The 16,398-nt window shown below is 38.1% G+C and overlaps 1 protein-coding gene across 3 annotated transcripts in view; it reads right to left on the bottom strand.

Moving 5' to 3' along the window:
• The window catches only part of LOC149578640 (NOL1/NOP2/sun family protein), a 193,613-nt gene that overhangs the window by 107,465 nt on the left and 69,750 nt on the right, over nucleotides 1–16,398 (bottom strand). For all 3 annotated transcript variants that reach the window (XM_089830592.1, XM_089830599.1, XM_089830602.1), the window contains one exon: nucleotides 4,262–4,514. In XM_089830592.1, the coding sequence (XP_089686718.1) occupies nucleotides 4,262–4,514 (253 nt within the window). The remainder of the gene's footprint in view (nucleotides 1–4,261; nucleotides 4,515–16,398) is intronic.

Genomic DNA, 16,398 nt, shown 5'->3' on the forward strand with positions numbered 1-16,398 from the left:
AACAAATGCAATACAATAAAACCATATAAGATCACAAAAGGCATACATCAATGACATAGGTATTTATGCATAGAAACCCTCGATGTGAGGGTGAAAACCACAGTGGGAGTAATAAAAAGCCACTAGCCTTTCCTCATAAGTAAGAGAGTGCTCTAATAAAGCCTTACATCTGCTCCTTTTGAGAAATTGATGCAGGAGCATCCTAGGGAAGCCAACAATCTTGTATGAAGGAGCTTTGAGCTCAGATTTGTGCAGTTGTGGTTTGTGCAGTTGGGGATGTGTTCAAGACATATTGGGTAACTTTGTCCTAAGTGCGCATAGAGTTTGGAGTTATAGTCTTGGAGTTAGAGCCATTTTGGTGACTATTGGTCGTGTGTTCCTAATTTACTGGCAGACTTTGGAGATTGTATTTGCAAGATTCGATTTGAGGGAGTTGGTGTGTGCGTTCTTAGATTTGGATCGTTGGATGGCATGTGGACCTCTGCCTAAGGCCGCATACTCTTATGTTGTCATCCATTGTAAACGTGGGGCTTGTCATAAGTATTTAGTTATTTCCTAATGTCTGTTGCCAAGCCAACTTGTAGCTTGAGGGTGTATTTAATGTGAATATTTATTTAATATTTATTATGCTAGGCCGAGTTGTGGCTTGGTTTACTATAAGTAGAGGGTCTTGTGGGGTCTAGAATCATTATTTCAATTAAACATGGAGTAGTTGAGAGGAGTGAAGTTGAGCGGAGCTAATAGCTAAGTGTGGGCTTGGGAAAACAAGAAGAGTGCTTGGTGGCTTGTGAGCATAAGTTCAGATTCGTTTTGGAGTTTTCTACTAGATTGTGGATTTGGGCTAGCTAGGGTTTGGATCTTGCGGGATCTTGCAAACTTTTATTGTAATTACTTTTATATTTGGTCATAACATAGAAGGCCTTACAGCTGGGCATGTTGAATAAAAATCTTATAATTCTATTATAAGAGATGGCATTGTTTGGATCTAAATCTCTATGTTACTATTTATATTTTGTTGTGTAATTAATTGTTAGGGGCTAGGACATCTCCTTTGGGGATTCTCCTACCTTGCACTATGTCAGAACTCATCCTATTAGAAATAATTATAATCTGTTAGGATTACAAAAGCTTGCTAAGGCTACCATGTGAGAAGATTTAGATCTCTTTCTAAGAGATACCTTGTTAGAGGATTTTAAAGGCTTAATACAAGTCTGTATTATTAAAGGCTTACAATAGTTGCAATGGTAAGAAAGAAAACTAATGGTTTAGATCTAAGAATATGGCACACCTTGCCTTGTAGATCCTTTGTGATTACCTTCAAAGATTCTGTGATCTCCTTCCTTTATTCTGACTTAATTTTGTAAACGTTCTTTGTTCACTTATCTCTTTTCATGCTAATGCACCAGTTTGTTATTCTACTCTCTAGTTTTCCTCTGTGAACTTTCATGCTCACCTACAAATTTCTAAGCAACAATTTCTTTAGCAATAACAACAATGAAGTTCAACTGTCCTTAAATACACTTGCATTGTCTAGGTTTCAAAACCCTAAATTTATCCCGCTCAAAACATGAATTCAAAATTTGAAATCCAAAAGCGAGCTAATCACAAAATACCCATGACTGCCTATACATAGGTGCCTATTCACGTATACCTTCCTGTCCTCCTATAAGTCTACATCTAGACTTGTGTCCCTGCTTTCTTCAGCCACATCAGTCGCTTCTTATTGTGTGCATGTCACTTCCTTATCAAACTAACCTATAGTCCTGCCACATCATTGGTGACTCAGCTTAGATGACCCATGTTCAAATACCCTATCTGTTGGTCGTAGCCTTGACAACACAATTCCTCTTCTTGTGACCGGCATGCCAATCTACTAGTGATTACGCTACCTTGCAATTCTTTTTACTCTTGTTAATTGGTTGTCAATTAATAACAACACTAGAGTACTTACACAATGCTTAAGTTTTCATGATGCTACAAATTAGTCATCACCATTTGTAGGTCCAACATGCCATTGTGACTACTTAAGTCCAAGAAATCCCTCCCAACAGTTGCACATCACTTTGTCCAAAGGGGAAACCTTAAAATTTTGAGGAGGAATGATTGCTGGTGGGAATCCTTAGCACTAAGGATTTCCTCCTAAACTTTAAGGACATTCTCCCAAGCATGTAATCCTTTACCACTCAGACTAAAATTCTATCCTCCCACTTGGACTTAGGCTATGAAAATACCTAGAAAGGACATCAATACCTTCACACAAACCCGGGACACACATTACTTCCAACGAGCCAAAATTGCCCAAACTCTCCCTTGGACTTGGAGACTTGAAAATGTTACCCACTCAAGTTGCCTAAGACAACGACTCCTACCTGCTAAAGGAAAAAGAAGGGCTCTCCATGTGCAATGGGGTGATGGTGTGAAAATCACACGACGGGATTTAGGAGAATTGCATGGAGGGAGAATTGTTGTCTTAAGGCACGTTGACATGCCTCCTTGTTCCATATCTTATATGATTGAGATGCACATATAGATTAGATTTGCCACTTACTAATGTATATGATTTCCCTTTTGTGTGAAGTTAATACTTGAGCATACGCCTCTATGATAGAGAATTGACCTCCTCAAGCACTATTTCCCACCATCCCCTTGTTGTCCCCATATTTTGGCCCCTAGTCCCCCTATCTCCAAAACCTATGCCCACATCCTTCGCTACAAAACTCCATGGCTAGCAGGCTTGTAAGTACACTATCCCAGAAGGGGCATTGTGGCCAAAGACAAAGAGGGCACTTACAAAGTAAACTAACCCTTCATTGCCTTTTCCCGACTCCACAAGATGGCAGCTATTTGTGGGGAGATGAGACATGGATAGGAAAGTTGGTACAAGCCACCAAGTAGGAGGGCTATAGTAGAGATCCACTCTTACACTTGATGTAGATATGGCTTAGGGCGGACCCATCATGTCTCTTCTCAAATGTGTTTCTAAATATAATGTGGTTTGACTAACTCCGATGATAAACTATATATATGTGTGTACGTGAGCATGTGTTTGTGTATTGCATGTCTTTCACGTTGTGATTATAGCAATGAAATCCTGGATCATATTATGAGGAAATATTGATTCGGTAAGACAACCCTAGCCCCGGACTGTTGTAATTATAATTTATGTAACATTAGGATGGAGACATCACAAGGCTTTGCAGCAATGATCTAGACATCTACCCAAATGCTATAGCAATATAGTTTCAGTCAAGGCATCTCTACAAATGGCAGACTGATCATTAATTGCAGAAACCCAAGGAATATAGTTAGCACATCATATGAGGGGCTAATATTACAGAGCATCAACAGACTGCTTCATCTCTGCATCCTTTTCTGTGAGATGTCTTCAAAAAAATTCTCAAGAATTCCATTGAGATCCAGCGATCCTCCCACCTCTTTACTGTTTTACACATGCACGTTTAAGATCACTAGCTACACAATTTGCATCCTACAATATATCATCTGAATTCAGCATTTGAAAGATTTAAAACAAGAAGCCATGTCAACAAACTTTCTTGTTTCTAAACTTCGCATGTCCAAAACAGGGGAAACCAATATGAACCCAAAAAGGCCCAGATTCTACAGAATGACAATTTGGAAAACAGACATATAACCATGCCTTCCAGAAGCATCATCCAAATTTAGTACATCTTCCTAAACTCCTCTAGCCCACAAGTATCAAAACGCTGCTAGGCACAAAGTAAAAAACTATGCCACTCATAAAAAACTTCCATATTGGAGAAGAGAAAAACAAGACGCAATGGTGCCTAAGCCCTTCATCACTGCTAGCAAAAATGGATTGAATCCAAATGTCATGGGGGTATTCCTTTCAGAACTGATAATATTATTTTCAGCTTTGTATTGAAGCTACTGCCTCTCTTTTGAAGGTACCCACAAACAAAAATTTACAGAATCAAGCAAGTTATAATTATGAGCAAGTTTTTAAATCATACAAGGTCATATATAACCATAAAATTTTAAATTCTGGAAATTTTCATATAGTTATAAAATACAATACCTGGCTTTATTTATTAACCCAAAAAAGAAACTTCATAGAAGGATTCTTTACTAAATGTACCTCCGTGTATAAAGTTTTATAATTTCAATTGTCCATTCTTCGCCATTGTGCGTTTAGAAACTATTTGATCTACTTCGCCATTCAACTTTATTTTTAATCAGTTTTTGAAAAAGACAATTTATCTTTACAAAACTAATTGCTTACCATTTGTTTTGTCTTCTGAATCCTTTGAAACAACTTGCAAATGATTTAATATTTTGTCATATTCTCCGCCACTAGTACAGGTGGACTGCTCTTCCAAATTTTTGTCTTCAATTTGCTTGCATGCCAACAATGAAGATAAGGAGCTTACTGCATCAGATGAATCAACTGTTTTGACAGATTTTAAGGCATCGAGTTTATATGCATGCACACACATTAAACCCATCTCTTCTGCTAAATTTTGAATATTTACCACCTGAAATTGCATGACACAAAAAAAAAAAATTAGCCAATGACACATTTTCTTCCTATTTATCACTCTGCAGGATTATTTTCTGCTTTATTAATCTTATAGGGGGCTACTAAATTATATGAACCTCAAATATAATGCACATATCCCCATGCTTTATTGACATAAATTTTCCTTATCAAATACAGAAGATACCATGGCATTGTCATAAATGAATGAATAAAATCTTGTTAGTGTGAATCAGTCATCCCATTCAACAGAAATTAATCCACTTTGCATGCTATTTATTGTTTCTTTATTAGGAATAAGAGTACAAGAAAATGTTTCACTCATGAAAATCTTAGCCTTCAATTTGTAAAATGCTAAATCATACACAAACAATTAGGAGGTAAACCTATGAGCCTAACTTATTAAACTTAATTTGAAAAAAAAAATTAGGAACTTGGAAACATTAATATTTATACGAATAATTGTAAACTTAAGTCTTAACTTAATTACAAATACACCTCTCTGATAGAGGTTTACTTCAATCTTATTCAGCATAATGTATTAGTTGTTAGAATCTGATAAGATTAATAACCCAGAAAACTAGTGCAAAGAGTAAATATCTAAACTATGAATGCAAATGATACAAAATCAAAATAGCATCATAGAGTTAGTCTCCAAGAGAGTAATGCAAATGCTGGAAGCAAAATAGCATTAAGAGGATGCAAAAACAAGAGATACAAATACAAGCCAGGTAGCATGCTTATATAGGCTAGGAAGAGGGAGGAGGTGGCAACACCAACCAATGAGGAGCAACCATCTATCAGACTAAAGATAGCAAAGTATCTTCCCAAGATAGCTAATGGATGCTCACATGTAGGAAGGTGACACCTCACAACCATTCACCTAATAAGACATGCTTTATTAACCTAAGCGAGATTATTAAAAGTGTAGGAAAAACCTAGCAAAATAGAAAAAATAAAAAACTACACTAACACACCCCCATAAGCGAAGCTTAGGTGGATGCTAACCTAGCAAAGCTATGAAAGCAGGAAAATGGGTCCCGGCAACAAGGCCTGATCAGGTACCCAATACAAGAAAAAGAACTAGATGAAAGAAACTAAGCCTCCAATCTAGGAAATGTCCCAAAGAAAGGAACAAGAAAGAACATGAAGCATCTCTGAAGCATGAAGTTGCAAAGACTGTCAGAAGAAACTGCTGGAACCCCCACTGAAATAGTGCATGACCAGGTAGAGAAGATGAAGTCTGAAGAGCTAATCAATCAAAGAGGTGACCTCCAAAAATAGGAATGAATGAGTGTCTATATAGTAGATGAACCATCTCACCAAAATGCATAGGTGCCTAGCCACTGCATTCGCCTAGTACATAGGAACAAAAACTGAATACGTAGATCACTCAACCAAACCAAGGAAACAAAAGAGCCAACAGGTGAACCCCCCCATAATGCTGAATAGGGAGAGGGGTGACAGGAACACTGAAATGCAATGCCAAAAACATCTGCAAGAATAAGAATCAAGAACACCAACAGTGCAATAGAAGTACAAGCACAGGATAAAGGGCGGTGTCATCGACACACTGCATGGGCTAATGTCGTGGAAGAAAAATTCACTTGACAAAGGTGGATGAGCACAAAATGGCAAAACATCATGACCCCCCATGGCACTTTATAACTGAGTGCGAGTACAAACAAACACAAGGTGTACAAGATCTCAGATATGCAAAAGCAGGCACTTTATCTCAGTGCATTTACAAAAAAAGGAATGCAATAGAATAGAAGCATACAATGCTCAGAAGTCAGAAAGAAGAGTGAGCCAAAAGAACAGAAGAAGAGATTCCAAGACCTGTAGAATCCAAGTAATTTGCCAGAGTGCGAAAGTGCAAAGCTTGAAGGAGAAAGAACCTGGAGTAGAATCTGGATAAAAGACCTCTGCAACTGAATAACTCACAGAACCAGCTTTCCAACGATATCTGGCGAGCCCAGAAGAGAGTCCGAATGAGCGAGATATGGCTCCCGAAAGGTAAAATAGAACATCTGGCTTTGACTGCCAAAACAGGCAACCAGACTACAGAAAAAATCAAAAACACCTGTACCATCATCTCTGTCTCAGAACCAGCTTTCCGACGCATTTTTTGGATCGAAAAAATACGTCCGTATGCTCAAGTTACGGAAGAAAAACCGACAGGGCCTCCTCATGAAGAGCATATGCTAAAAGTGAAACTTGGGCACAATAATCAAGGAAACAAATAGCACCACTGCAATCTACTCGAAAAATCATGCACTTTCAAAAAAAGAATCGCCTCGATACGAGGTCGTATGAGAAAGTTATGATCCTCCGAAGTTTCCAAAACGAAAACTGTGCATAGTCACAGCTGAGAATCTGCAATTTCTGAAGAATTCATGCATGAAAATCAAAAAAACAACTCCACTAATGGATAGAGCACAAAAAAATAGCCAAGTTCATAACAAGAATCATCAAAATCGGAGTCCGTATGAGCAAGAATGAGACATTTGAAAACTGCGTTCAAATCTGCGACTGCCAACGGAGAGGAGTATGGCTGTAGCTTTGCATGCTCGATTCTGCAAAATATACAGCTTGCATGCAAAATCTAAAAGATACCCAGATGGTTTTTCGGGGCTGCGAACAAAACCCACAAATCGTTTTTCTTTCTGATGTACAAAAGATGTTGCTGTAGTGTAAATTAGACGCCTTTAACAGTAAAAAACGGCTCCAAAAATCAAAAAACGACCCCAACAACCAGAATGTGACATGCAAATGCTGGATGAACTTCCTAAGTCCATCAATGGGATGCTGGAACCTGCAATATTGATTGAAAACTCCAAATATGCAAGTTGGTTGTCAGATTTGAGATTGAAACCCCAGAAAAAAATCGTTTTTGTCAGAACTTTTCTAATTCTCAGGATCATCCAAAGATGCAAGAGAAGAGCATACTTCATTTTTCAAAAAACTACAATAAAGTTTATTAGCCCCCCCGAATCTCTCAAATAAGGAAACTAAAATCTACTCTTGCACATAGAAAAGCTCTGATACCATGTTAGAATCTGATAAGATTAATAACCCAGAAAACTAGTGCAAAGAGTAAATATCTAAACTATGAATGCAAATGATACAAAATCAAAATAGCATCATAGAGTTAGTCTCCAAGAGAGTAATGCAAATGCTGGAAGCAAAATAGCATTAAGAGGATGCAAAAACAAGAGATACAAATACAAGCCAGGTAGCATGCTTATATAGGCTAGGAAGAGGGAGGAGGTGGCAACACCAACCAATGAGGAGCAACCATCTATCGGACTAAAGATAGCAAAGTATCTTCCCAAGATAGCTAATGGATGCTCACATGTAGGAAGGTGACACCTCACAACCATTCACCTAATAAGACATGCTTTATTAACCTAAGCGAGATTATTAAAAGTGTAGGAAAAACCTAGCAAAATAGAAAAAATAAAAAACTACACTAACATTAGTTGTACTAAATGTTTGACTACTACAACAAATATATATTCATGGTTTTAAAATGTTGATAGTAGATACTAATGTTAACAATGGGCACAACTCATCCATATAGGAATGTTTGCAAACGTGCTTCATCTCTATCAGGTTTATCTCTACCACTGAGCGCTTCTTAGCCTCATATGTCAATAAAAGTTCTATAAGTATCTTGCTTCCGTCTAGAATTGTCAAGCAGAGCACCTTACCCTCACCCATTATATGATTGACATTATTAGGCTGTAGGCATGCGACAACATTGTTTTTCATTCTTAATTACATGTTCGGATCTTCCTCACCTTCATGCTTCCTTGGGGAGTAATTGCTCACATGAATAGAATGTACTTTGTATCTCAAGGTTTGGGGGCTTCAACTATTTCAATTCACCCTTACATGTTTTGTTTATATGCTTTAGTTTTGTACATCCACTTCAAATCGCCCTACTTTAGTCATTTGTTCATATTAATATAAAATATTTCTCTCCACACTTTAAAAAGTCCTTTAAATGTAATTATACATTCTAAATATTATAATGAGACATTTGAGCCGTAATCTTAATCTACATGAACCATCTTGCAAATTTATAATCTATAACTATTGATATCAACAATATAGTATGATTATTCTGTAGCACTAGAAGTTAACTTGAACCATTCTCTACTCTTAAACCTTTTTTCTCTATTGAGATAGAGTATTAAACTGAGAGAGTGCAAGCAACATAGCAAAAATATGCAAGTTCAGTGGCCAAACTGATCAAAGTACCAAAACTAGGAGGCACCACTGTAGGTACCAATCCAACTACCCAAAAGAAAAGATCATTACATCACATATACAAAGATATACATAAATTTCAGATTCAAAAACCAATGTCTGCTAGTAGAAACAGTTGGATTAATCCCAGGATCCAATGATGTTATTACTAACATCAGCTTTGTCAGTCTCAAACGTCCCCAGAATAGGTTCCACAGCAGGCCCAGCAGGAATAGGGTCTTCCCAAGATGGTGCTTTCTTGGCTCTTTCTTCAGCAATTCTCTGATTTTCAGCTTATATATCAATACACTTGCTACTTGTGAACTCCTTGAGTGACTGCAGCTCCTCTTGATTAAGCATGTCTTTGTAAACATTAAAATAACTGGCAGACTAGACCTCCTGCTTCTAGATCAGCATTACTCCTCTAACCAAAATCATGAATCTGTCTTCAGGATTGTCTAGCACCAAGGAAACCTCAGACATGATATGAAAATGAGTGAGTTTAGAATTGAACTCAGTAAGGATTTTCCTGCTGTTTTCGAAGATCTCTTCATTTCTCCTCCACCATAAGTACCCAAAGATCTCAGAAGAAAGAGCAAACCAGAACTTGGTAAGGTGTAAACCAAAAATATCACAAAGACCAATCAAGGCATCAATCATAGACAAACCTGGCTTATCTTTCCAATCATTGAAACAATGAAAAAAAGAGACCAAATTCTCTTACATAAATGCAATTGAAAAACAAGTGCTGGAAGGATTCAGGGCAATTACAAATATAACAAAAAACAGCTTTGACACCAGTAGAAGACAACACAGATCCCATAGAAAGCTTTTGCAGCAAAAGGAGCCATCTAACACAAAGCTTCTAAGACTCTACATGCAAGTGCCAAAAACAATCAAAGTAAAAAATCCATCTAGAGCCAAGCCAGTCCATTTTCCACGCACTATTAATCCTGTCAATAATGTAATTATCTTTTTTAAGCATGTTATAGATCTTCTTAGTAGTCATAGCAATAAAAACTTCCCCATCATTCCATTTGAGCTGCACAATGAAGTTATCACAGTTGACGATCTTGCCAGAAAGCCAAGGCCCCACAGCTTTAGAAATAAGAGAATAAGTTTTCTTGTGAGTAACAGGAATATAATACTTAATTCTGATTTCTTCCAAGGAGCCCAACCGGTTGTTGACAAGAATGTCTCTAATGAAGAGAATCCCCAAGCCAGCCCATTTCCTGGCTGAGCAGGACTGTGTAAGAGCCAGAGGCTTGAAATTAAGATAAGCCCCCCTCCATAGAGGATGATCCAAAATAGAATAAGTAGGAGGGCCACCTACAACATGCTTGGAACAAATAAGATTCCTTACCTGAACCCAAGCTTTTCAAATGGAACTGAACACTTTGGATCCAAAAATCTTAACTTTGAAATCCCCAAAACAATATCAATGACAGGGATGTCTTTCCAATTTTTACCTTTGTGAATAGCAGAAAGTTGAATATTATTCCTTATCAGCACTTTCCAAGACTCATTTATCACTAAATCTTTGAAGACCCATTTGGAAGCCAAAGCAATACCCTGCTGCTTAAGATCCTTGAGGCCAAATCCTCCATCCTGCCTAGGAATAGTACACCTGTCTCATTTAACACAACGCATCTTCTTTTTCCCCAAGCCGTCAGATCAAAGGAAGTCTCTCAAGAATTTTTCAAGCTGATTAAACTGATAATTGGAAAAAAGTCATGCTGAAGAATAGTACAGAGCATGCGAGGAGAGAAATTTTTGAACAATGTGAAATCTACCCCCAAGAGATAACATATGTGTCTACCATTTGAGATGCTTGCTATTGATCTTGGAGAGGACCCAATTCCACATATCCTTAGTAGAGGGGTCAATAGAAAAGGGGATGCCCAGGTATCTCACAATATGGTTCGGACTAGCCCAGGGCCAGATTTTTGCCACAAGTCAGTCAGGGCTAACATCATATCAACCAGGAAAAGAATTGGATCCTATTGATGGCATTGCCAAAATTAGCCTTAGAGAGCTCAACAAATAAGTTGGTGTCATCTGCAAACTGCATATTGAGGAGAGAATCCTTATTGGGCAAAGAGAGCATATGCAGAGCAGGACCCTGACTGGCATCCCTCAAAATGTAATGGAGGGCATCAGCTACAATGACAAAGAGAGCAGGGACAATAGGGCAACCCTATCTGATAGACCTCTTAAGCATGATGGGATCAGAAAGTTCCCCATTGACATCAATAACAGTGGAAGAATTTTGGAATAGAATAGAAACCCAATTGCAGAACTACTGAGGGAATCCAAATGCTTTTAAAACACCAATGACAAATGGCCATTCAACCCAATCATAGGCTTTCTCAAAATCAAGCAACATCATTCCAATTTGTTGCCCAGGAGATTTGGCCCAATTCATGCCTTTAATAAAACCAGTCTAAGTCACAGCCACTACCTTGTTTAGGAAAGGGGAGAGCCTTCAAGCAAAAACTTTGGCAATGATTTTATAGGACAGATTTAACAACGTGATGAGCCTCCAATTTTGCACCATAGTTTTATCGCCAAGCTTAGGAAACAATTTAACACCTTTGTTAATGTCCTCTCCTAGGGTGCCCTTCTCATAAGCATCTTCATAGAGGCCTAAAAAATCATAAACAATTCAGTCAATATTCTTTTTATAAAATTCCACAGGGATACCATCAAGGCCTGGTGACTTACCAATACTCATATCTCTGATAGCATCCTCAATCTCATTGATAGAAATATTCCTATTTCAAATATTTAGCATCTTTCTTATCAATATTCCTAGGGATCAACTACATGCATTTATTAAGGACATGTTCATTATGGGAGTGCAGTGTAGGAGAGAAAAGATCCCTATAGAATTTGAAGAATGCATTAGCAATATCATCTGGGGAGGAACACTGTGATGTCCCCTCTTCCGGGTTAGGAACGAATGGTATACACTGCAACAAATTGTTAGTACAATATCAAAATTTGCATGTAAAATATATCAGAAACCTTGAATTAGTAAAGATTAATCTAAAATTCTACCAAAACTATCCCTCCTAATCCCTAAGAAGAGATCTTTCTCAAACCCTCTGATGAGAACTATATCTCGATTAGATGATTATCATTTAAAGACCATCTTCCTTAGCCCTCTTTGGGATCTCTAGAAACATTACTTGGTAGAGATCCCACCTCTACCAAGTCTCTTATCTCTGACATATGCATATGATTGACCACTACAATATATATTGTCTCTAAGAGATTCTCTACAAATCTCTCTCTGGGTTCCAATTTGGAATCCCGACATTCACAAAGAATTCCCTCTATTCTTTATGAGTTCTATTTGAGAGAATCACGACATTCTTATTGAATGCCCTCTACCAAGATCTACTTTATAAAGCTCTTCTCTCATTTATTGACCATTAATCCTTAATTAGTAGTCTCTCTATATAATTTCTCTCTTCTGATCTAGTAATCAAAGGATGCATTCTTCTGGTAAATTTTGCAACTCTATGGTCTTCTCAATATTATTACTTGTTTGTTGAGTATGGCATTCGACTCAAATTATGAAATAAAGGCTTTGTATGAATGAATTGATCCCTTTTGACATATGAATTTCTTTCTACCTACCTTCACCCACTTGTGCTTATCTTATCTTTGTTTTCTTCACCACAACAAACGTTCTTTTGCCTCTTCTCAGTGCAAATCCCTTTGCTCCACGCTTATTCAGAATCCCCAAATCTTTTCACGTACCCTTTTCCCTCGATGTTCCCCCTGCCCTCCATCCTCGACTTCCACTGTCTGACCTCCCACACCATTACACTTTATGACATTCTAGGGCAGCACCTCTTCATTCCCCTCCACCTCCTTACTATCATCTATTCACCCCCTCCAATATTTATGAGGCCATTAGATCCATGAGATGCAGTAAAGCGGCGAACGAGGAAGGTTTTTAGGCTGAACTTTTCAAACTTGGTGCTTCGGTCCTTGGATCCTACCTTCCTACACTCTTTAATAGAGTGGTTTGTACTAGGTTTCCTGAGTCTTGGTCGCAACATGTGATTTACCATATCCATAAGTCTGGGTCTATTTCTAACCCAAGTAACTATAGGACTATCATGATTGGGCATACATTTGGCAAACTTCATGCCATTGCTCTAAACACCATGCTATCTAGAGAGCTTCATAGGAGAGGATGTAGAGCTAAAGGTCAAGTTGGTTTTCGGACAAACTATCAAACTATGGATCATATCTTCACATTGCAAGCTATCATTGAGGAGACTAGGCACCACTCTGAGAAAGTCTACTATTGTTTTGTGGACTTCAACAAGGCTTTTGATTATGTTCCTAACATGGCCTTATATCAAAGACTTAGCAAGATTGAGATCTGAAATATGATGTTGACTGCTATTATGAGACTATATGAGAAGGTGACAGGTAGACTCAGGACTCCGGAGGGCTTTTCTGTTCTGATTCAGAGCACCATTGGGGTGAAGTAGGGTTGCACTCTTTCTCCCACTCTGTTCAGGTTGTATAATAATGAGTTTGAGGATTTCCTTGTGAACTCCTCGCAACCTGGTGACGGGTGCTATTTACATCAGGTTTTGATCTCCATTCTCCTTTTTGCAGATGATGTTGTTCTCTTGGCCTCTTCTCCCAACAGTACACAAAGACCCCTTGATGGTTTGGCTTCTTTCTGTGATCGGCGTCAGCTCGTGGTCAATCTAACTAAGAATCGAGTTATGATCTTTAACTGTTTAAAGATCTCTCATCTTCATTTCTTCTTTCAGGGGCAGGAGGTTGAGATTACTTCTTCATACATGTATCTCGGGGTGAAGTTTTTGGGACCCCACTTCAGCTTGAGATCGGCTATTCAATCCAGAGTTAGTAAGGGCATGGGTTCCCTAGCCATGCTCGAAAGATGGTGTTTCAAACATCATTTTCACGACATTTTGTCCAAGTTGTCCCTCTTGGACTCCTTGGTTTGACCAACCGTTCTCTATGGCTCGATGGTTTGAGGACCTTCTCTTCTTGTTTCAAATTGGGCCTCTTTAGAGTGTGTTCAGACGTTGCTTTTACGACGTATTATTCAATGTCACGGACTCGCCCCCAACAGCATTTTCTTAGCCGAGTTTGGAGCTCATCCTTTCAAACTTGCGGCCATTTTTTACTTGATCCAGTTTCTTCATTGGCTTTGTGGCTTCTCAAATTCGGATGTTGACCAACACAGATACTCTCATCTGGCATACTGTTCTTCTATTGCGATTATGAGCTCTGATACTAGCACTAGATCTTGTTGTTGGTATGCCCAGGCCACCTCTCTGTTGGGTTCGAACGGGATTGATATTGTCTTCCTCCTTATCATTTCTCACTGGATGCTCCTACTCACCTCCTTCCCTCACGTCAGGATTTGAATGAGTATGTCAGACAGGATATCTATAGACAATACATTATCACTACCTAGAGTAATCCTCTTGGTGGATTGCGTCCTAAGATGGCCTTTTATGCTGAGCATTTTCTTGAGATTCAGAATGGTATTATTGTTCGCCCTACATATCTTTATCGGTTTTAGAGTCACGCTCTACAATTCTCTTTGGGCTCCTTCATAGTTGGCTCTCACCGTCTTCGGGTCCAAACCGATCACCATATGATTAGAGAGGATCAGATTTGTCGACCGTTTACTTTGGTGGAGGTTGAGATTGAGACCCACTTTATATTTCACAGTCCTATCTACTATGAGATCAGATGGAGATTTTACTGCCTTTTCAGAGATTGTATTTCTCTTCCAGCGTTGTTCAGCTATATTGACTAGCACTGTCTTGTACTTTACCTACAGGAGGCTACCCAGCTTCATGAGCATACTCTGCAGTCACTTATACCTCAAGGCCATATCTTAGACCAGCTCACCGCCTTTTTCTCCCCCTTGTCTCCTCCACGAAGCTTGAAAAGGCCATCTAGTATCACTCACTCCAGATTGGTCAAACACTACACCAATCTTTCCAAGTGGCGACACTCCTCCAGCAATTCTCAGTGACGATCTAAGACTCTGGATCATCCGCATTTATACCCTTCTGTGACTGATTTCTTTGTACGATGGAAGGATCCTTAGTCCTTACCTTGGTTTTTCTAGCTTTGTGTCTTGTTTTGTTTCTTCTCAGACACCGTTTGGTGCTCCTATCCTGGCCGTCTCTTTTGTTTGTATGCTCAGTCCCATAAACCATTGTGGTTTTTTGTTGGACATTAATATTATTATCTTATCTTATCTTATCTACAATAGGTGCCCACTTGAATTGTTGTTGCAAAGAGGAGTTTGAGTCCTTGTGTGCAAACAATAGGAATGGCATATCTTGGCTTCCAATCAATTCCACATGACTACTCTCAGCCGCCACTTCACAAATCATTTGAGTATATATGATTACTGAGTACTAGACTAACCTTGTTCATATGTACGTTCCCCCTCTCTTGATGAAACCATCACCATATAACTTCATGATGACATAAGATAATTCGTTGTTGAACCATGTCCAGTCTTCTATTCCACTTCACGTATTTCTAGCTCTGTCCATGTCTAACTGATTGGATGTCAATCGTATGTATCTAAACATTCATTATTTTATAAGTCTTTCTTATGTGTTTTAATTTTTGGGCATTGACAAGGTATTTGTTTCCTCTCGATAGTCTAAGTTTCCTCTTCATTGTTTTGTATGATGACTGGGAATGTCTGTATCTTCCTCTCTCTCATTCACTTGTCTCATGTTCTATGCTCTTTTCTTATCTACATAGCCAGGAGCTTGTTCAATCCTTATTTGTTTGATCTCCACATGGTTCGATGACTAATCTCCAATTTGTATGTTTCTTCCCTACGTTCGTCTAGATGTTCAATGTGCTCTCCAATTATTATTGTCTCACTGAATCCCATTACCAGGTGTAGCGATTGGCCCAAACACAATTGTATGTAGTGTATTTCATCTTCTATTCTTCGGTGGTCTTACTATATTGTTCGATGATCCAAATATAAGGTGTCTTGACTTTCTCATGTCCTCCGCGATCTTCTGTGTATGAACGTTAATGTCCTCCAATAGAGGCAGTCAATTCTAAATTTCAGTGTTTGATAATCTGCTTCCATGATCCCTAAATCGTATACTTTTGTGTCTTATTATATCTTAAAAAAAGACACCTTCTTTGAATCATGTCCATGTTAATATATTATATGCGAGCGTTGATTCTTTAGTTGATAATCATATATTTATAAAGTGCTAAGATAAGTCCTTTGGTTTCTATGATTGATAATGCATCATTGTTGAGAAGGTAGTGACCATTCTTGATCCTATGTGGCATATTAGGTTCTAAACAATCGTCTTTTGATAACACACAGTTCAGATTATTCTCTTTATCAATGATGGAATATGTATTTGTATTAGTTACTTGATGGTACAAATGGAGCTTACCCTTTTTGCATATGTAATCATTCTAATGTGGCCAAAATGGCATTTGAATGATATTTAAATATTTGTCTAATATAATAAATATGTGAACATTATATAATTGTTATGTATGGTTCTATTATTGATCTATAATATAATTTAATATTAAATTACTCTCAAAAGGATATA

The sequence above is a fragment of the Cupressus sempervirens genome, chromosome 1 (assembly GCF_028749045.1).
Source record: "Cupressus sempervirens isolate cs-2001-9-10 chromosome 1, ASM2874904v1, whole genome shotgun sequence".
NCBI classification, from domain to species: domain Eukaryota; kingdom Viridiplantae; phylum Streptophyta; class Pinopsida; order Cupressales; family Cupressaceae; genus Cupressus; species Cupressus sempervirens.